Consider the following 22,740-nt stretch of genomic DNA (forward strand, 5'->3'; position numbering starts at 1 on the left):
ATTTAGTGGTTTAATAAAGTGATCGATAAAGTGGTTTGATAAAGTGAAAATCGTCGATCAGTCGAGTCACGCAATCAATTCATCATTTATAATGATTAAAAGTAACGTGATTCTCTTCTGTTGATTTTCGTTGATTCATATTACGTTTGCGAATCGACTGGGATGCGTTTTCGAATCGACCGAGGACGTTTGCGAAGTGACACGTTTGCGAAGTGACCGGATACCGTTCAGGGCTATGTGAGACTATTCAAAGCTGCATACGGCTATGTCTGGCTAAGTAAGGCGGTTTAGGACTGTGTTAGGTTGTTCAGTAAGGGCCGTGTGGGGTTTAGTATGATTGTGTAGGGCTTTATAGGGCTATTTATGGATGTTTGGAGCTACATTGGTTTGTGTTTAGTGGTGTGAGGCTGTGTAAGGCGATAAAGGAGTGTGTATAGGTGTGTGCGCCCACGTAGGGCTATGAAGGGGTTGTGAGAGAGAGCTCTGATTGGCTGTTTGTGGCCTTGGGAGGGTTTTTTTCGACTAGTCTTACGGAGTTTCACTAACCTCTTTTCATAAGCGGCTGCCAATGGTATAAGCTTGTGTCTGGGTAGTTTGGTGAAACCCGAACACGAGAGCCTGCCCGTTAGCTTAACCCTTTCCACCCTAACATCAGTTTACGTATTCTCCATACTGTTCTCCGTACATTTCCTCAGGTGCTGACAAGGAGAACTTGTTTTACAATCAAGAGCTTCTTCAGCAGTTGAGCATTTTCTTTAAACTCATGACCTTAATGTGTGATACGGGGCTGATATTGTAAGGAGAAATTAGATGCTGACCACCCTTTGGGTTTAGAAGGTTAAAAGGAGGAAGTAAGAGGTCTCATAGGCGGCGGCAGACCGCCGGTAACTCAGTTTATATAAAACCTCTGAGAATGTTTATCGTTCATGTTAGCTAACTTGACACGATATGAAAGAATATACCGCTGACATGCACCTGACATAACTCAGGGCTCTCGGAAAGAGATTATAAACAAGTTTTGATCTCTTGCTCTTGGTTTATAGGAGGGTCAACAAACACATGAAAGTCCAATAAAAATTCACTCTCCGCGAAGTGCAAAATAACACTTTACTTACACAAAAACACCCAACGAATATACGAATATACAAAGCTCAATTTACAATAGGATTTCCTAGCGCTTTACTTTCTTTTAAAATTATTCTAGAATCCTATAACTGGGTCATAGTTGTTTATCTTTCCTGATCCTGACCAACGTTGAAGCGTAATTCAATTTTTCTCTCATTATATGCTTAAATAATGATTATCTCAACCTCTTATACCTTGACGCAAGAAAATATGAAGAACAGCCTCCATACTGGAGTACGTTGTACTAACCAACCTTAAACAGTCTAAAAATAACTAGCTTACTAGATAACTGTGAGTGATTAACCATCAAGGCTATTAAAAACTGCGATATTCTTAAAGGAGACTAACACGGGCTTTTGGATGAAGGTATATCATTTGCCGAAACGCTACGTGGCGTGGATGAATGACACTGAATAAAACAACTGCTGGTTTACAATGTTTTCTTCACGGACGAGGGGAAACATTAGTTAAATTGAAGTTCTACACAAGGGGGCTTATTGGCGAGGGGCGTAATAGGGAGGGGCATTTAGAGGCGAACGGGGCCTATCAAGGAGAGGGCTTATTAGAGAGGGGCCTGGTAGGGGGCCTAGTATGGAGGCTTGTCAGAAAAGGGTTAAAGACATTAAAGAACATTATTCAAGGGAAACAGAACAATGCATACTCTGGTTTAATACGTGAAGCTGTTGTTTAATGCATAGTAAGTGAAACTGTTGTTTGATGCATAGTAAGTCAAACTGTTATGTGATACATAAGAAGTCAAACTGTTGTTTCATACAGTAATCTCTCTTTTTCTAAGGAGGAACTAGATCTTAAAATTGGTGAAGGCGTTCTGCTATTGTCAATATTCAGTTCCTGTAACGGACTTTCAACTTTGACTTTCGGTAACATATCTAGTAGGTCGTCATCATCGCTGAGTTTGTGTCTCAAAAAGAATGACTGGCGCGCCACTTCATATAGGTTTGTCGCCAAATGTTTGCTTGTGTGTTCCACCATTTGCGAAAACAGACTGTCCTCTTTCTGGAGCAAAAGGTAAGGTTCGTCAAACTCGACAAGTCTCCCCTCGTCAAGTACCTACGATTAAAGTGAAAAACACAACAAAAGTAAGCAAAAAGTGAAAGTTTATTATGTGTGCTGGTCAATGAATATGTTAGGCGAATACCCTTAAAACTCCTGTATGCAAAGAGATGCAAAATTTTGAGCTTGAGAATTGAGTAGAGTAAGATGCTAGGTATTTGTCAACAGTGAGGAACAAAGAAAAAATCCGAGTACCAGGTGGGAATAAGAGCCCGACACCTTCCAATATACGTTTGAAATCAAACGGCAAAGAGTTCATCTTATCTCAGCCAAAAAACAACGTTTATAAACATATGGCTAATTCGTTCTTCTTTCAAAGGGGTCTGTAGCATGCGATACAGACAGCTGAGAAAGGAACAACTAGAGGCGAACAAGACAGGAAGTTAAAGGCTGGAGCAGCAAGGTCTCCGCCTGTCCGCCTCATAAAAACTTCAACCACGAAGAGAAGAGAGACGTTTAACTTCGAAACATAGCCAAAATGAGAGATGACATCAATCACAAGGACGTATTGCCTATCCAAACACTGATCACGCAACTTCATACAGAGCATATTGTGCACTCAAACTTACCATTACTCTGTCAGAGTCCATGATGGTGTTAAGTCTGTGAGCAATAGTGAGCACTGTGCAGCTTTGGAACTTGCTGCGAATCGTTTCCTGAATCAAAGCGTCCGTGCTAACGAAAAATTTTTTAAAAAATTAGTTACGCAAATGAAACAAAGAGACGTTTGTGGTCTTTCATTCCAGGATTTATTGTTGGCATGTGCAATGAAGCAAAAGATTTATTTAAGGGGCTACAATAAACCCTGGTTGTCCAATTTTAAACCCTAAGAAAGAATTTCCACAGAAAGTCATTTGCAATATACGCTATTCTTTGCTTTCTCAACCGTCAAGGGTTTCATTCTCTTAAAAGCCAGCACAACGCACTCCGCAGAATTCATTTGTTGTTATTATCATTTTTTTTTCCAATTAGTTTTTGGCACATTTGAAGTATGCATATACTGCAGCATTATGGAGCTAGTCGCAGTTTACACTGCTAGTGCAATAAACTAATCACGCAGCGAGAAATAAGTTATCTGAGCCGGAGTACGAAACGTTAGTCTGGTTTCTTCGTGTGTTCAGGATTGTCCCATAATTCCATTTAAAATAACAAAAATACATACGTGTGATCTACATTCGCTGTTGCTTCGTCAATGATAAGTATTTTGTTGTGCTTCAGGACCGCGCGCGCTAGACATACAAGTTGCCGCTGTCCAACGCTGAAATTCGAGCCTCCCTCCGTTAGTTTAGTGTTCAGACCATCAGGCAATTCAGTAACTGTTTCCTTGAGTTGCACCTGGGAAGGAGACATGCGACAACACAGACTTTTAGTTCACGCAACTGTTTCCTTTCACTAGAAACATAATTCTCAGATTTGTATTTTATTTCCATGCTTTTATTTTCAGTCTTTGTTTCCTTGCAAAATACCTCTTCTAAGGCATTCCAAACTTCTGTATCATTGTATTGATTAAAAGGATCCAAATTTTTCCGCAGACTTCCGCTAAATAGGATGGGGTCCTTGATAAAAGAAAAAAATATATATTCACATAGGTAAGAAATATAACTTAATACAAGAAAAAAGAAAGAAAAAACAGTCTGGTCCCGAGGCCACTGAAAAAAATATTCAAAAATTCACTTAAAATGTTACCATCAATCTCAGCAAACCATGAACAAGTCCAAATGTCCGAAATTATTTTTTCGTGTAACCATTGACATTCGAAATTAGGAGATGTGAGCAAATTTCGTAGTCCCAAACTAACCAGTGCTACTGTGTACAGTTAAGTTTTCTCTCGATTAAGTCGTTCTTCTCGACACAGAGTAATTCCCAAAATATTTCTAAATTACAAAGAAATTTCAAAGAAATTTCAAAGAAAAAAATCCATACTGGTGGAAAGTGCCATCGAGTTTTTGAAGCGCAGTTGATTGGTTGAATTTGGTTATCAGTCATTATACATCCAAAATATTTTATCCTGAGGTACGTGGCGTACATTTCCTTGCCAATGTTGTTTACTTGGACGACCAAAAAAAGAGCTGCTTCACATTTGTAGGGATTTAAAATTAAACAAAGAAGGAGATGCTGCCATTCGTCCTCTCACCTGTAAGCCCATAGGTGATTCTTTCACGAAATAGGCAACATTTCCCACATTTTCCCAGACTCTTATTTGAGCTAATCTCTGACTCGGAGCCGAATTTCACCTCCAATGACTTAGGATTGCGTTACCTGTGGAATTATGGATAGGCTGCTTCTCAAGTCACGTAATGAAACATCCGTGATGGGAACAGCGTCTATACGAACTGTGCCTTCTGGTTCAGCCATCCTGAATAACGCCGCCATTAATGATGATTTACCAGCTCCAGTTCTGCCCACAACACCGACCTCGGAGAACAAAATAAAACCAAACAAGAAAACAGACGTCACTTTGAAACACAATCTCACGTTCTTTTCGGCCCTTGGTTTCAAGTCAAAATGTTCCATTTTAACTCACACACCGTAGACTGTTTACCATAAACGCATTGCCAAGTCTCTTTTCCGTCTTACTCTCCTATATGTAAGAACTTTAAGATAGAAACCCGGCGCAAAACAGAATGCTATAAAAACGCTATGCAAAGGGCGATCCGTAGACGGCAAGTGAATCGTTTAAGCTGATGGTAGCGTCCCAGTTCAAAATACTCTTCCATTTGAATGCCTGCCCTTTTGGTTTCTGTTTTAAACTCTCCAGGGTTTTCAACCACAGAAATACGATAATCATTGAGGAGGGGCGGAAGATTGGAGGATGTTGCCTCCCCCCCCCCCCCTCCATCCTCTCTTAAAAGCCTCTGTCTCAAAACCTTAGAAAACAATCGACCCATGAGGATTTACAGCAGTCACACTGTGGCGTAAAAGGCGACTCAACTCGGATGAAAAAAAAACAATCATCCCGATCTCTCTACACGTTGACTTTTACTAGCAAGGTCAAGGCAGCCTTTTGGTAACACTGGAAATCACTTGTTTTCTCAAAACATTTCAAAAAAAATAGTGAGATCCGCTGATTGCCTAATAACCTCGCGCTAAGTAAGACTTCATTTACTTAAGTGAGTTAAAGTGTTAGTCTTGTGCATGGTGATTGCTGTATTCTTACCTACATGATCAGCGCCATATTTCAAACAACAGGCATAGATTTTTTTCCCTCACTCACTAAGAGACTTCTGGGCACGAAGCAGTTGAAAAAATATTTGGAAACAAACGTACCTTTTCTTGCGCCCGTATGCACAAGTTTAATTTCTTTAAGACTTGAGGCATTGTGTGATGATGTCTGTAGTAAAAGCTCTCAAATGTAATTATCCCATACTGAGGCCAACTGCTTGGTACTGAAACAGTTTTGTCGTGGGATTGGGTTTCCTGTTCCAACTTTGAGTACTCTATAACACGCTCCACTGAAGTCATCTGAAGGACAATAGGAAAAAGCGTCAGACTTGTAAGACAACAAATGAATTCCATTTCAAGGTATCCGGATAAATTACAACCGGTAGAGAGGCTCTTTCTTTGGCAATACGGGGTACTAAAGTTGGAATTCGTGACAAGCCTCTTTGTGCTATCGACAGGCGAACCAAAATTATTCCTTTTTTTTTTCCCCTCCTTCTCACAGGACGAATGACACTTGTCACATAAAAACGAGTTCTCTACGGATCAGCGGCAGAGCATCCTTGTATGAAGTTGGAAACTTTGAAGATGGGGACTCACAACTGTACAATTTCTTACACTCATGCGTTATCAAAATAACATAATTAAAAGAGAAGGGTGCTCCATAAACCACATCATTTTTATCTCCACCATTCAAAAGGACTAGCTAGTTAGAAGCTAACTACCTACTGCGATTTGTTATCAAAATGTGTAACATGTCTTTTCGTTTAAAATTTCAATACCCAGTAGAGGACCAGTCACTCTCTATCACCTGGGGCGGTGGAAGATTTTGGGGGGCATCAGGTAGTATTGAGAGTAAGGGGAAACAACATAGGATTTCTGGAGCATACGTCTCCTGAAAAAGACACTAGTTAAAAATGATAAAATTGTGCCACATACGAGATTTTCCACTTCAGCACTCTGTCGCACACACCATTGAAACCCTCCTATTAACATCTTGGCATAAGTCAGGGTTAGGCCGACTATTCCTGCAGACATACCTAGGAAAGAATATTGAAAAGCTGGAACTGCAATTCAGGAACACATTTCCACAAGAACACGCCAGAAATGTAGAGATATATGAGCATAAACTTTGTGATTTACACGGGAATCAATGCAGCTCTAAGTGAAACCGTAAAAAAGTAACTTTTGAAATGAAAAGTAGAAACTTAAAGGTACCAGCCATTTTTTCACCTGTTTTCCCATCAAACTCCAAACAAATCACAGTAACAAGAAAGGCGTCAACCAATAGCGAGACACTAGTGAATTATGTTGACCTATAGAAGCCTTCAAAGGATTCGGATGCTTCTAACTTAACATCGTAAGATGTTTGCAGGGAAATACAAGGGTAACAATGTATCAAGGTATAAAAAAGGTTTGGTTCAGAACTGCTCGCCAGACTTGGACGGTGTTTCAGATTGGTGAAAAAAATTTAATAAAGGGTTCGTTCAACCTGTTTCACGCGTGCCATTAAAAGGTAACGGCGCCAGCTTATTTCAATGTTGAATTGAGGAAGATTAAGAGTTTGTCTAAAACCCCAAACAACAAACAAAACGTTTCGCCAAGGGAAAAAAGGAAATTTCCAATATTCACAGGACCAACGGCGAAGCTATGTAGTGACTGGAGAACCAGAGAATCTCCACCTCCAACAGAAAATTCACTTACGAATTCCACCTTCCGCCAGAAAAAGTGGACTAAATGCTGCTGAGGCAATAAACACTGTGCATATGAAGTCGAGCCTGGCTCCAAGCCACCGCGATCCAGTCATGAACAGGAACCAAGCAGCGGTATGGTTATCTTGGTACACATCATATTGATTCTTGAATCGATTTTCTGCTCTGTAAGCTCGGATGGTGGTCAGGCCTTGAAGACTGGTGGATATGTGGGAATAAAATGGACTCCGGTCTAAAGGGGAAACAGAAATCGAAATGCAATTTATTAAAATGGAACATCGTAGTAGATAACATTCGTTTGTCACAAGCGTGGAGCAATTCAAACAACTGCGCCTCAACACTTGATCGAACGCCGAACCTCGCGGTGCAGTGCTCTACCTCAGAGTTACAGAAAACTCTTTGATGAGATAGACCAGGTTTATCTGTGTCACAATATCGTCCGTACGTTCCCCCTCCTCCCACCCCCCGCACCGCAACCCCTTGAAAAAAAATGGCGATTCCCAGTAATCCAAAGATACCCTTACCCTGTTCCCTGTAATTCTATTTTTATATGGCGCAACGGGTATGAAAGTAATCTTTAAAACAATTGGTTCACTTATTGTCTGGAACTTAAGGTTTCTCCGTACCTAACCTCTACGGGAGAACTCTTTCCTAGATCTTCTACGATTTCGTTTCGATACTTTCCTATCATTGTCAAACGTTATTTTCAAATATCGTGAACATTCAGCCCCTCTCTATATACATTGGCTTTGCGCGAAAGAAGACAAGTCGCAACTTACTCATTGCTTCGATACGTTTAACTTCCCTGGCGGTCTTTAAGTAGTAGTGACGTATGAACAGAAACAGAAGCACGATGGGTATAGCTGCTGCCAGCAAGTATGGCACAAACACCACATTCAACATGAGGACTGCAAATGCCTGCAGCATCAGCTATGTGGTGAATATAAAATAAGGTGTAAATGAGTCACGCAATTAAAGAATTTGAAGAGTTGTCATCGGGGCTATCAAATATCCCAAATCATCCCCTGGTTGGTGAAATCACCCGCCTAGACAGGTGTCCAGAATTCTGCCATACTTTTTTAATAGAAGAATAAACCGACAAACACAACTTAGTCTAGGTATTGAAGAGGTTAAGTGAAATTCATTACCGCGTTTTTGGAGGGGTGGATCCGTTGAAAACTGTGGGTAGTTTCAAGAAAGCCTTTTGACAAAAATTTACCACGGAAAATAACACGTAAACGCACCTGACGGCACCTACCCGAGAGTAATCATAAAATGTGTAAGGTAGAAGATCATCCATCTGACCAATGTCTTTTGAAAACCTGTTTAACACTTGTCCTGAAACGAAAAGGAAATCAATTTATAACTTAATAAGCCCCCCTTCAAACCAGCTTGCAAGTGAACTCGGCCAGCCTGGTCAGATTTTGCCAATAAATAAATAAATAAATAAATAAAAAGAAAAAGGATACAAAAACAAAACTTCTGTTCAAAATAACTTATTGTATCATAACGGTTTTCGTCCGAGTGTTGTACGGCCAATCAGAAGAAGGAAAAATATCACAAGGAGCCGATAACAACTTTGACTTACAACGAGCAACCAGCCTAACATGTTTCAAAAACCACTGCCGAGATCTTACGCCGTCGATTTCAAATTGTAGCAGAGTGCAAAAACCCCTTTGATAATAAATCAAACTAGTGGTATCTACATAACAATTTAGACTGATTTTCCTTTCCTATCGAAGACTACGCACTTTGCTTCGTTTTAGGGCAGAGGCTTTGGGCATCTTGGAAAAATTTTCTTCGTTCCGTTTTCCTTCTGAGGTTACTAGCTTCACCAATCAAAGAGCGCAGTGAAGCAAGACCAATGAAATGATAAACTACACTGACGAACTAGGAGTAGTTTATTATGACATCAGGACTACACTTTTATGCACTTGATTGGCAACGACTTTTTTCAAGTGTCCATACTGCTATCTTGTTGGCATAAGATATGGTACTTTAACAAAAGCCATTCCCATTTCAAGCATTAAATAACCAGAATGACTGAAAAGAAAGTACAAACATTATTTATCATCCAGCATTTCAAAAAACACTTACCAACAGGATTTGTATCAAAAAAATATATTTTCGCGCCAAGAAGCTTCCTGAACATGTTATTATGAAGGTTCTGCGATGCAGACACAGCAATAAAGAGGAAGGCACCTGCACTTGCATATGCTAGAATGAATGTACCAACCACGAGGCCTGCATATATAGAAATGTTCTGTTTCCTGAATTTGTCAAGGTCCTCCGCCTGAATTGTTGAGTTGCTTGGAAGAATTTCGGCTTCGAAGGCGCGTCTTTCCTCTTCATCCGCCCTGAAATTTGACATGCACCAACACAGAGTCAAACGAGAAGATCTTCTTTTGATTAAATATTGCGATCTTCCTCAAGAAGCTAATTTTGAAGATAACCATTTAGTGACTTCTACTGGTCACTAACTCTCGCCGACAAGAGTATATATTAGGACAAGCCTACTTCAAAGTAGCACACCATACGATTGACTATTCATCCTGGTTTCAAACCGTCTCTATAAGTAAAGTACATGTAATAACGAAGTGTAATGATAGGAACTCAACTCTCAACATGTTCATCGAGAAGTTTTGAATCGAGTGTTAAAAGACCAAAAACAAAGTAATCCCAGCAACCAATCACAACAAAGGTTTACATTATCATCAGCCAATGAGAGCTTAAAGCGAAAACAAGCACACTGCTTGAAGCGCGGGAGAGCTCGATTGGACCTAATCGCCAATTTTTTAACAGTTTTTTATCTGATTGGTCGAGACGATGGAACGAGTTTTCTGAACCAATCACAGAGCAAAGTTAAGTAAAACGAAAGCAATCCCAGATTGATTTCAACACTCAATTGAAAATTGCTTTGAATGTCCGGAACAAGAAGTTTTTTTTACTGAACATTCAGGAAACGTCATCACGTACAACAACTTAGATGCTATTGAATTTATTTAGTTCAACACTTCATTCAGTCTTTTTGATAATTTTTTGATGGAATGAAATGCGCGGTCTCTAAGAAAGCGGTAAAACCAACGTGACTGTGGTCAATACCCGTCTCATGACGTTATGACAATTTGGGACAGACCAATAACTTTCTGAATATTTGTACGTAATAAAAGAATTTCAAATAAAAACAGGACCTTACCAATGAGCGAGCCACCATTCTGAAAGCATGACTACTGCCTAAAAGTTGAAAAAAGATTGTTATCAATTGTCCTAAGGAATGGGTATGAATATGTTCAACTATTCCTCCACGGGAAAGAAGAAACCTCCAAAACTTTCCTCAGTTGGTAGTATCTGGTAGTCACGGATTCGAACCACGTTGAAGCCTGACTTCGAAGCTCGTCTGCTGTTTACAGACTTTGTAACGGAAAAGGTTTTTCGATACTTTTGAAAACAGCATGATGGGGTACAACTTGAAGAGCCAAAACAAAGACACCATATGACTACGTGGGAAATCCTTCACTTAATAAGTCTATTCAGTGGAATTTGCTAAATAATCACCTCATCCCTCAATTTTGCAAATAATGGGCTGCGTCATTATCCAACAAGTTAACCTCAAGTCCTGCCCAGCTCAATTGACAAGAAATATTAAGGTTGATATCTAAGACGTAATTAGTCTATCTACCTGGGTGCAAATGACAAGTAGCACGAGGATCAGTCCCTTAAGAAATCCAGCTCCCGCCCTCCAGTAATCAAAGTACACTTTCCAAGTCACTGTCCCAGTATGGCGATCTTCTTTTACTGCGGCTTTTATTTCAGATGAATTCTGTTAACAAAAATAGTAACAAATTATTGTTAACTATTTGTTTTGCATCAGACCTTTGATCTGTTAGTGGTTCACTGGCGCGCCATCATTTGAATCAAGAGGTCCAAGTTAAAACTCAGGGTGGGTCACTGTGGGTCACTCTGGGTGGGTCATCTGTTGATGGTACACTGGCGCGCTATCATTTGAACCAAGGGGTCCAAGTTAAAACTCAGGGTGGGTCACTGTGGGTCACTCTGGGTGGGTCATCTGTTGGTGGTACACTGGCGCGCTATCATTTGAATCAAGAGGTCCAAGTTAAAACTCTGGGTGGGTCACTGTGGGTCACTCTGGGTGGGTCATCTGTTGATGGTACACTGGCGCGCTATCATTTGAACCAAGGGGTCCAAGTTAAAACTCAGGGTGGGTCACTGTTTTGTGATCTTTGGAAAGAAATCTAACGTAACTTATAACTATACCTACTAATGGTAGGAGGGACAGTGGCTTAATGGTCAGTGCGCTGGACTTTTGAATAAGAGGTCTGGGTTTGAGACCTGGTGGGTCATTGTGTTATGTTCTTAAGCAAAACAAGTCATCTCTCATCGCAGTGTCACTCTCCACCCAGGAGTACAAATGAGTACTGGTAAATTGCCAGGGAAGCCCGATAAAAATCTGGGGAGTATCCTTGCAATGGATTGGCATTCACTGAGGAGTAGTAACACATGTACTCCTTGGTGCTTCATGCTATGGAGACTGGGATAAACTCTGACTAGACAGGCCACTTGGCTCGAGTACTGACTTTGCTTAACAACCTTTACCTATACCTGCTGATGTTTGGGTTTAAAGGGTTAAACCTTCCAGCTGTACATAAGTATATTACTTTTCTTGTGTTCATTGCATGACAAAATAGTGCAGTAAAGCAATTTTCTACTCTTTCTCACATGTGAATTATCAAAAGAGGTTGACAAACAATAATGAAATTTCTTACCTTGGCTTTTACAGCATTTGCTTGAGTGGTGTTACCCCCTTCCTTATCCTTTACTTCAATATCATCAGCCTCAATGGCACTATCATCATCAGACTCGGGTAAGGAGACAAGAGACTGTACATCAAGACCAGAATTGGCCAAGTCTGAATAAGTACCTTGACCTATGCAACAGCCCTGAAAACAAACAAGTTTAAAAGAAATGAATAAAAAGCAACAGCAAATTTTTCTAACAGTCAGGACAACAATATACCCAGAAATGTACCCAGAGGCATTTGATAGGAAAATGAAATGGCAGGATAACATGGTTTTGCCAAAAGAGAAGGTGAAAAACTGAAAAGTATTAAATTTGAACAATATGGTGAATTCAGTGAATATGAAACATTTTTTCCAACTATCACTTTCAAAGTAAAGAGCTAGACAGAAATGCACTAATAATATCGTGGCAAGTAGCTAAACCCCTTTGCAATATTTGTTGTTGAATTCAACATTTTTGTTGTTGGGTGTTCATTGTCTTACAGGGTGAAAACAACAACTCTGACATCTACTAAAAAAAGTATGTTTTTTTTTCAAGACAAATGTTTTGAGATCAGTTAAATTCTAAATGAAATCTATTCTTCCAATGGAACTAACCAGAAAATGAAGATATCCAGAGAAATGCTAACTACGCATTTTTAAAAATCCTAGTCCGGCCTGCCAGTTCTGACAGGTGCTAAGCACTTATAGATAATTCATTCACAACCTCACTTTGAAATTAAAATTTTTTTGCAATACAGACCTCTTGCAAACATAATATTGAAGTACCATCTTTTAAGTATTGTAGCTGGTGAGTTACCAGTACACAGATTTTATCCTTTAGCAAACCAATGATGCACCTGTAAAAAGAACAGGTCATTACCTTAGTTAGCTTGTTTATTGCCAGTTCTTTTCACAAAGAAATGAATAAGAAATTCAGTTGAATAAATAAACTTTTACTATAAAAATACTCTGTTAAGACTAGGTTTTTGCTAAAATGAAGTAAACAGACTTTGCTGAAAAGTGACAAAATTTTGCCAAATCAAACCAACAGAATCACAAACATTTTACCTATGCTGGCCATTACTCTGTTTTTATTACTATATTATTATTATTATTATTATTATTTATTATCTATTGGGAAATAGACTTCTTGTCTTAGATAAGTCTTGAGCTTAAGACTTTCCTTGTTAATTCAAACTTTAATTAATTAAATGTTTAACTCTGACATCATCCTTATTGAACACCAGCCTTTAGGTCCCTATACCTATCAAACAGTTCTCTGCCAACGTGTGTGTCTACAGCACTCAAAGGATCATCAAGGAGGTAGATATCTGCATCATGATAAACAGCCCTGCATTGAAAAAATATAAAGAAATTGTTATTCACTCTCACATCTTTTTGTTCTTGAGTCTAGGTAGGCAGAGATATTTATGACTATTACCAGTAATAAAATATAGTATTCTAAGTGCAAAGTAATCCCCTCACAGTGTGCTAGTAATTCATGGTAAGTAGTTATTTCAAAATATATTTAGTTATTTTTTGGGTTGCTGAAAATTGTCCATGTCTGGAATGATACCTGTTGGCTGCAGTGCTCCAACATAAAAGAGGTAAAGATAAACTGGAAGAGAATGTGATGGTTGAGGAAGAGAAGATTCTAATGGACTGCAGATAATATACTTAAAAATTTAGGGTAAACTTTTCAAGATGTAAATAGGGTGACAAAATCCTTCAATAACTTGTAACAATCTGTGCTAAGATGAAGTTTGCAATAATTTGCATAACAATAATAAAGAATTAATCCTTTGACCCCTAAGAGTGACTAACATCTAATTTCTCCTAATAATATCACCCTGAATCACTCATCAAGTTCATGAGAATATAGGAAATGATTACCAAATAAGGAAACTCTTGATTATTAACTGAAAGAAATTCTCCTGGTCAGCACCTTGGGAAATGTTTTTGGAACAGTATAGAGAATTTGCATACTCATGTTGGGGTGTACAGGGTTAACACAACAAATTAATAAAGCAATCCTATTCACCTTGCTAAACTAATGCGAGCCTTCTGTCCGCCACTAAGCACCAAACCCCTTTCGCCAACAATGGTTGAATTACCTTTAGGGAAAAGCTCCAAGTCCTGTAGTTACAAATTCAAAAAATTATGTTAGCAATTTTTAGACTTCAGCTGAACCCTGCAAACTCTCACTTGGTTAGCTCAAACCCAAGGACAACTCGAACAAGCTCTGATTTTCCTTAACCCATCTTTTCAGTTGTTTACTATCAGCTAAATCAAACACCCATTAAGTAAACTGACAAACGCTTATTTTGTTTCCCTTAGGAATTCAAGTTATCTGGGATTTACTGTACTTACATGCAGCAAGTACAATTTACAATCAAATTCAGTTGATCCATTGGCAGATGATAAAGTTTATAAGAGGTTGAAGAAACCTTAAAACATCTAAGGTTAAACAAAACAGCTTCCCCTCCTTTGCACAATAGAAGAACAATTACATGTATTTTCAAGGTCTAGTTTAATTCATGTTCTCCATGAACTACTGTAAGATCAAGACCTTAAAAAATAATTTCCTGACCTGAGAAATAAAATTGTAAAATTCCATGAATTCAGAAACATTTGAAGACCCATAAAGACCCTGAATCATTTAAGGCTTGTACTCTGATTCAACTCAAAGTGAGAGCCAAAACTGATTAGTGCCATTACAAAAGCAATTTGTTACTACCTTTTTTAGAGCACAACACTCAATAACTTGTTGGTACCGATCCTCATCAAAATCCTGGCCAAACAGAATGTTTTCTTTCACTGTTGCATTGAATATCCAGGCCTGCTGAGAGGCATAGCCCACTCTTCCATGAACCTTTTTGATGCCTTCAGAAACTGGCAATTCACCAAGGATAGTCATCAAAAGTGAAGACTGAAGGAACCACAATGACACCAAAATAAAACCAAAATGACACATGTATTAGCAAATTGTGTAGTGATAAAAAAAAGCTCAACTGAAGTTCTGTTTGGTCAGGTACAATCATGTACAATAGGCTGCAAGATGAACTTCCATTTGCTAAGTTTTACTAAATACATAAATTATGCAAAAAATGTTAGTCACCTTTCCAGCACCCACAGGCCCAACAACAATATGAAGCTCTCCCTACAAAAAAAAAGATTTCATCTAAATACATATTATTTTTATCCCTAAAGCACACCTAAATTTTCTGGTATCAGAGCATGACAAAAATATGCTGCCTCGTTTTATTAAAAGAAAAAATTATCCCTTTACCTCAACCATTTATTGCAAAAAAGCAAAACTTTACTAACAATGACCTGTACAGCCTCACACATCTTTTTATTGAAAAACACCATAACAATACAATTCATGTCAGAAGCTTGTTTGCAATGGCTCAAACAGGTTCAAAAAAGGCCAAAAGGCCCTATATACAGCACTGCTAGATCCAAACTCAAGAAGAAGAGAAGAGAGAAAAAGAATGGACTCCACAGGGTAAATTATTGGCTCTTGCTCAAGTTTTATGGACCTCCCTAGGATCCTTTCGTGCTTCATGACCTAAAATCAATCGTTTTGTCTTTGGGCCCTGCTACTAATTGGCCATTTTACAGCTATGTACTTAATTGTCAAGCCTTTGATTTGGAGTGAGGCTGAAGGTGACCTTGTTGTGATAGTGACCAATATCTAGTTAGCATGATAACAAAGTAATTTACATTTGAAAAACAGCAATGCTGGTATCATAACAAGGTCACCCTTGGCCTCACTCCTGTTCAAAGGCTTAGCAACCAAGAAGGTAACTGTAAAATAGACTATTCAATAAATAGCAAATAATTCCCTCCCTTACCATATTGTCGTGATGTGCTCATACATGTAATGCTACAAGACAGTGAAGTTGATTACCTACCTGTTTGACCTCTAAAGAAATGTCCTTCAGTGTGGGGTTCAAAGACTGAAAAGAAAGATAATTGTACTTAATACATTTACATCATTTGTGAGATCCCTGCTAATACAAATACATTTTTTATAATCATGTATTTCACCACCTACCACCAAGCAGCATAAGCTGTGAATAAAAGATTACAATAAATGCTATTTCTTTAACAGGATTCTGTCTTTTGAAATGATATGTTTGCTTAATGAGATAAAACAGAAAACTGATCAGTATGTGAACAAATATTTCCATTCTCTAAGATTATCCTAGTTTCATCTTACAAAGGGACTTAACAGTAACTCCTGGTCTCTGCACAAGTCTTCAAAATAATCTCCCACTCAGAGGTAACTTTAACTGACAAAAACCCTAACTCTTCATGTTACTCTCTATTTTCCAAAGTCAAAATGACATAAACATCTTTCCTAGCTATATTTCTTTGTGTCAAAACAAAAGATTTAATATTTCAATTTTTTTTTCATTTCTACCCTGTAACTAACAGTCTCATTGAATGATCATTAACCCAATAACAGAATTCTGTCATAAGTTTTTCTCATGAGGGGGGGAGGGGGAAGTCAAGTTAGGTGGATTTGGCTTTAGTAGAATATAATTTTCTCATAGGGTGGCATCTCTAGTTAAGTGAAGGGGTAAGTCTTAAGTATATGTCTATTAATCAGGAACTGCATGTAGTAACAAGTTCATTAATGAGGAACTTACTTTGTCCCAATATGCTGTGATTCCTTCCAACTTTAGAAGTGGTACATTGTCTTTGCTGCTAACACCATTTTCAATGACATTAGACACACTTGGCTCTCTTTCTTCCAACTCTAAGAATGCCTTACAAGTGAAAAAGATATAAGATAAAGTTAAGAATACACACACACACGCACAGAGGAAGTCTGTGTATTGATTTTTCCATTTTACAGTGCTCAATACGTAGAAGTAGAGTGCGATATATGTTGCAAAAGGGGAAAAAAACAGAGAGACTATACTTTCATCCCTACAAGCCTGTTTCACAACACATATATATATACATGTATATATATGTATGTATGTATGTATGTATGTATGTATGTATGTATGTGTGTGTGTGTGTGTGTGTGTGTGTGTGTGTGTGTGTGTGTGTGTGTGTGTGTGTGTGTGTGTGTGTGTGTGTGTGTGTGTGTGTATGTATGTATGTATGTATATACATTTATATTGTGTTAAGAAAAATTTCAGAGAAGTTGAGTACCACACTACTAGGACTGGAGAAGGGGGAATACCATTTAATTTCACGCAATTTCTGTCTTGCCCGCATAACACCATAATGACTTTTGCCAGGGCTTAGCTTTTTGATCCTTATTCTTTACATCATGCACGTATATATACCCGTATGTATATGCAGTGATAATGACATTTTACCTGCACACGCTTCTCTGAAACAGCTGATTCCTTGAGATACATCACACCAAAAGAAAAGAACAATGTAAAGCAAACCCTCACAGCCATGAGTAGTCCCAAAACAACAAACACTCTCTCTGCTGTTAAGATATGGCCAGTCATCACGTACACAGTAAAAACTACCAAGCTTATAATTGCCAATGCAGAGTGATAAAATGCACAATTGATTGCTCGATAAAAAGAAGTGTGCTTCACCATTTTGGTTTCTTTCCTGAAAGAGTAAAGTAAGGATTTCACACTACGGGGTTAAAATAAAAAATACTCTTGGAGTTATCATTATACTGGTTACAACCTTATCTGCAGCGTAAAATACTGTTTGTAAAATTCAATTGAGATACATTTTTTTTACTAAAAATAACTTTCCTTTTGATTGATAGGGATGTTGCATCCATGAAAAACGTAATACATGAAATACAGTGTATATGCTAACAAACTCCGAAGGGATCCAATTCTGATTTGATTTTAAATAATACTCCCCTTGTGCCGTTAAAGAAATGTCATTACCCCTGCAAAATGTTACAACAAATTATTTCTAGTAAATGACTGCCACCTAGTATATGCAGTTTGTAGATTGTAAGTCGTAAATTTTCTCTTCTTGACAGACTGTACCTTCGGATTTCTGCCACCAGCTTGGCAAAAGACTCTTCCCAAGTGTACATTTTAATAACTCTCATCCCTGATATAATTTCATTCATCATCTTAATTCTTTCATCTGTTTGGACAGCTGTTTTGGATCTGATTGCAAAAGAATATTGTGAAAGTTGAATCATCCTTTTCCTTAAAACTTGCAGTTCTAACCCTTTAACTCCCATAATCCCATTTAACTTAGCAATTCTCCCTTCTAATTGCCTTGATCTATGCCACAAGCCAGAGCTATTCAAATGAAAAAAGTCCTACCACAAAAAAAAATCATACAATTTTGTCAGCACAATCCTGATGAAACAATTTTAAAAGACTATCGGTAAGAGGCAAAACATTTTACTGCACTAATTTTATGTTGTGCTTGTAATATCATTGGCACTGAAATGTGGGGAAGAAGGAGAAGGCTGTAGCCCCTCCTGCCTAATTGGTAACTATTCAAGACACCTCTAGCAATATTTGTGAAATCTTCAGAAATCATGGAATTTTTTTTCATCAATATGACCAGTCCTCATCAACAATCAATACATCTTTTAGGATGAACATATCTCACCTAGTCACACATCTGCCTCAAAAAAGTTGGCAGCTATAAAAATATCACATTCCATTTACCTCATTTTTGCAAAGAATCTACCAACATAGACTTGAAAAGGGCCGAGAAGCAGGAAAAGGAAAATGCCAGGCAGGATATAGATTCCAATTTCACGCCAACAAAGGATTGCTATGACAACAACCATCAATGGAGCAACCCAGGTATAATGAAAAAATACTGTCACCTTCCAAAATAAAAATACCAACAACCATAATGTAAATAATTTTTTTTGCCTTTTCATTTGATTTGTACATTTATCCATGACAAGAAGACAACAACCTTTTCAAACAAAGATACAAAACTAGTTATTTACTTTTTGACTTATTAATGAATAGTCAAACTATGCATTACCAAGATGTTGGACAGTCCTCCAGTTCTTTTTCACTCTTTTTAATTTTCAAATGTACTGAGTAATCAGAGTAACTTAGCCAACAAATGAAAATCACAGCTTTACATTCTGACTGAGTCTTTAACCCTTTAACACCCACAAGTGACCAAGATAGAATTTCTCCTTACAATATCAATACAATATGAACCAGATAAGTGATGAGAATAAAGAAAAATATCAATTTTGGATAATTCGTCGAACCAGTAATAAATTCTCTGAACTAAGATCATAAGAATTGTACGGTTGGCAGTAAGGAGAATTACAAATCTGATCTGGGAGTTAAAGGGTTAATTAGTTTCCCTTTGTCCTGATTGGTCAACTTCATTAATTTCATTTTGGTTTCACAACACCTTGATGAAAAGCTCTTTTTGTATTTTGATCTGACTTCTCACAATCATAAGATTGGTTTGAGGATAAACTCCTTCCCTGACATCTCTCCTATCTCTTTTTAATAAGTAAGTGAGATCAGAAGTTTTCATTACCGACTCCAGTCTTTGTATATCATTAGTAACAAGGTTCACTATTTGACCAGTTGTTGTTTTGATAAAAGACACATGACTTAGTCGCAGTGCCTGAAAGATGAAAATCATTCATGTCAGTTATTAGAAAGAACAATAAACAAGGGTGGAAACTTTAACTTTCCCACTTAAAACATTTTGTGATCACAGTGTGATCACATGTAACACAGAAAGCTTGCAAGTTTATTAAAAAGGTAATCAAAGGTCTTTGAACAATCATCATGGGTCATCACAAAACTATCCAATAATCATTTTAATCCTAATACATAATAATTATCTATAATTTCTTATCAATAGCACTAAGTTTACTAACCTTTCTATATATGAGCGACCCTGCAGCTAGCCTCAAATGCAAACCGCACCTTTGATTGATGAAAAAATTGGGAGCATGTAAGGCTCCTTCAGAAAATGCACACAAAGAAAGAAGTGCAGCTGTAATGTACGCATCAGTGCGACTGATGGCTGGATCTGGTTGGAAGTAACTGAGAAGTCTGCCAATAAGCAGAGGAGCTGACACTTTCAATCCTTCCTGAACAAAAATAGCAAAACAGATGACTTGTTAATTACTGCAGACACTAACAATCTTTGATTGGCACATATCCCTATTATTTCTAACATTAGCATAACATCAATGTAAGAATTAATGATATCAATTTTTCATATACTTCCCTAAACAATATTTATGTTGAATACAACCCCATTTCCGAATTTTTCCAAAATTTTGCTAATTAATGAAAACTTATATAGTACAATCTAGGAAAGTACAACCTAAATGTTCTGGCATCCTTCCACAATGTTTCAGATCATGCATGTTTCAGATCACATGCATGATTTGCATGCAGTATTCTGCACACATTACTAATTTCAATATTCATCCTCTAAGTGCACTGCTAGAAAGAGAACAAGAGGCTTTTTTTAGGTCCATGAGTACTCAAAAATTACTAAATGAAACCCCAAGAAACATTTACTGGAATCGATGAAGTAAAGAGAGGAACATGTGGATTTATACTGTCACACATTAAATATGTTATCCCAAATGTTGCAATCACCATTGCCTTGGTTACAAGTCAGAACAGTTACAACCTTTATATACAATTCATTCAATCTAGACACATAACCAAGACTTAGCAACTGCTACAAAATCTTTTAATATGCAAGATAAATATGTAATGATGTGAGTGGCAAAGACTCATTCTTGTTTATCTACTTGCTAAAATTTTCTTTGCGCCAAACTGTTTCAAAAAACAAATCAGACTCACCTCAATTATTGGAAAAATAGCAAGCATGAAATAGCGGATTCCCAAGAACTTAATGAAAGCATTTCTGAGCCGGGGTTTTCTACTCTTCCTCTGGGCATCTCTCAGTTCTTCATTCCAAAGTCTACAAACAGTAAATAGCATGTAACATTACATTTAAACTAATTTAGCCTAAGCATTGGCCAATGCACTAGTCCAGATCAACTTCAATCTCCTCCATACCAACAATGAATACTCCACAAGTATTCACCAAGGAGGTTGTCTACCACTTAATTTCACCAAGACTAAGCTAAACAATTGTTCCATAGATACCACATGGAGACCAAAAATTAAGTCTATTTAAGCATACCAACAAGGGTCTAAAATTATACTCCTGAGACACAATTTTATCACAAATTTAACCATTTCTAACTTAAAAAAAACAACTAAAAAAGATTATTAAACAAACTTTTCAAGTCTATCAGCCAGTCCTTTAGCCTCTTCTTCAGGCAGAATTTTATAGATATCTGAGTTATCAATGGGATGCCTGTATCCTTTACTGAAGAAATTGTTCATCCACCTGAAAATGATGATTTTAACTTATAATCAGATTGGCTTACATCCTCTACAATCTGTTACATGACACCAGTATACTTATATAACCTCAATACTGTTTTTTTCAACATATTTCCTAAGGAGCTGACATGAAGAATAACTACAATCAAGGGCTTCTTTATTTGGTGATCATTTCCTTTATTCTTGTAACCTAACTGAATGTGTGATTCACAGGTGATATTGTGAAGACAAATTAGACACTAGTCAATCTTAGGGGTTGAAAGGTTACTGTAAATTAAATAAAATGATCGCTTTATATCAAGTGGACACTACTTAGCTCTTTGACCCCTGTGAGTGATGAAGATGTAATTTTCCCTATGATGTCAATATACTATCGTGCAGACAGGTATTTCTCATTGATCAAACAATTGGAAGAACCAATATTAAGGCCTTGGGAGTGTGAAAGTTGATACAGGTGTCACAGTATAGTTTCAGTTAAAGTATATGATAGCTTGAAGGGTAAATGAAGAATCAAAAGTTGTGAATTTAGTGATAATAATTGAGGGTGTAGCATTCAAAAATAGGCAAGAGAAGAATGTTTGAGGAGAAATTCAATGAGGAGTAACACAGCCAGAGGCTTGCAACGACAAGCTGAGAATCTTATGTGGTAAAATTTCCGCACAGCCCCATACTATTGTAAAACAAATCTGTTTTCCTAATGGCAATGTATTGTTTTTGTCGTTGTTTTCTCTATATAAGAACAGAATGCATGATGTAGTATAGGGCTGTGCGGAAATTTTACCCTATTCTCCAAGAAAGCCACAGTCCCATTACTGGCAATCCAAGACTAATTTCGTCATTATTTCCTTTATCCAAGAACTGTTTGCATAATAAAGAATGGGGTTATGCAAAAGTCTTTTCAAGCTTACAGAGGGCGCATATAAAAAAGGTTCGGTTATTTTCAGCAAAACTACAGAAATTTTGAAGTGCGTTAATTGGTTGGATTTGAACGTTGGGACAACGTCGACACGTATCAATTTATGACTGAAAAAGACACTCAACAGTGGAGAGCAGAAGTCCAGATGATCCGTTTCCAACTCTACGATAAAATAATTGTATTGTACTTTGTGGAAACTGTGAAAAGTCTGAAGAGATCGATTCATTGGTCAATAACTAACATTATGTAACTCGGTGTGACCGTGAGGCGGCAGAAGTGGAACGAACCCTCATCTGGGATTGAGGTTTGTCTGTCAAAACAATACTTCAATTGGATTCTACTCAATGACAGATATATAAATAAACCTACCAGAAAGTTAAAAACTTGCCGATGATTGTGGCTTTGGCCATTGGATTGGCCTTGGTGTGTATCCTGATGTTTTCCATCTTTCTTCCCGTGTGTGTAATGTTCTTAAGAAAAAGAACGGAGAGAAGGAATGGGGAGACTAACAAGATAGGATTGCGTGACTTTCATGAATTCTTAAGTGTGACGGGCCTTCAAGCGATTTTAAATCTTCTGCCTTCAAAGTTTGGCTCTGACTAGGATATCTTTAATGACTTTCCTTT

General features: G+C 37.7%; 1 protein-coding gene across 2 annotated transcripts; it reads right to left on the bottom strand.

Moving 5' to 3' along the window:
- Positions 1-1,791: 1,791 nt before the first annotated feature.
- LOC113679945 (ATP-binding cassette sub-family C member 4) lies at positions 1,792-22,615 on the bottom strand. 2 transcript variants are annotated; one of them, XM_089192294.1, is made up of 30 exons: positions 22,484-22,613; positions 21,092-21,202; positions 20,647-20,767; positions 19,701-19,916; positions 19,352-19,441; positions 18,502-18,665; positions 17,860-17,985; positions 17,212-17,461; positions 16,528-16,647; positions 15,787-15,831; positions 14,988-15,029; positions 14,607-14,798; positions 13,911-14,005; positions 13,446-13,487; positions 13,134-13,220; positions 12,630-12,726; positions 11,855-12,028; positions 10,750-10,890; positions 10,267-10,304; positions 9,168-9,427; positions 8,329-8,408; positions 7,850-8,000; positions 7,063-7,302; positions 6,298-6,398; positions 5,467-5,661; positions 4,459-4,614; positions 3,666-3,755; positions 3,362-3,534; positions 2,769-2,874; positions 1,792-2,196 (listed from the first exon to the last, which is right to left on the bottom strand). In XM_089192294.1, exons 1-30 carry the CDS (start codon positions 22,558-22,560, stop codon positions 1,882-1,884), a joined length of 4,095 nt encoding a protein of 1,364 aa, XP_089048420.1. In that variant the 5' UTR covers positions 22,561-22,613; the 3' UTR covers positions 1,792-1,881. The 2 variants fall into 2 exon arrangements, with proteins under 2 accessions (XP_089048420.1, XP_027052728.2); XM_027196927.2 differs by lacking the exon at positions 13,446-13,487 and having other exon boundaries at positions 22,484-22,615.
- Positions 22,616-22,740: the final 125 nt, after the last annotated feature.

Source organism: Pocillopora damicornis, chromosome 13 (genome assembly GCF_964200805.1).
Source record: "Pocillopora damicornis chromosome 13, jaPocDami1.2, whole genome shotgun sequence".
Classification (NCBI taxonomy): domain Eukaryota; kingdom Metazoa; phylum Cnidaria; class Anthozoa; order Scleractinia; family Pocilloporidae; genus Pocillopora; species Pocillopora damicornis.

Bases quoted from the DNA above. Each gene is read 5' to 3' on its own strand.
- LOC113679945 (XM_089192294.1), bottom strand. From the start codon at position 22,560: ATGGAAAACATCAGGATACACACCAAGGCCAATCCAATGGCCAAAGCC. The intron at 4,615-5,466 runs GTACGTTTGTTT...TTGTTCTCCGAG, and splicing joins GCATACGGGCGCAAGAAAAG to GTCGGTGTTGTGGGCAGAAC. The intron at 2,875-3,361 runs GTATGTATTTTT...ATTTTTCGTTAG, and splicing joins ACAGCGAATGTAGATCACAC to CACGGACGCTTTGATTCAGG.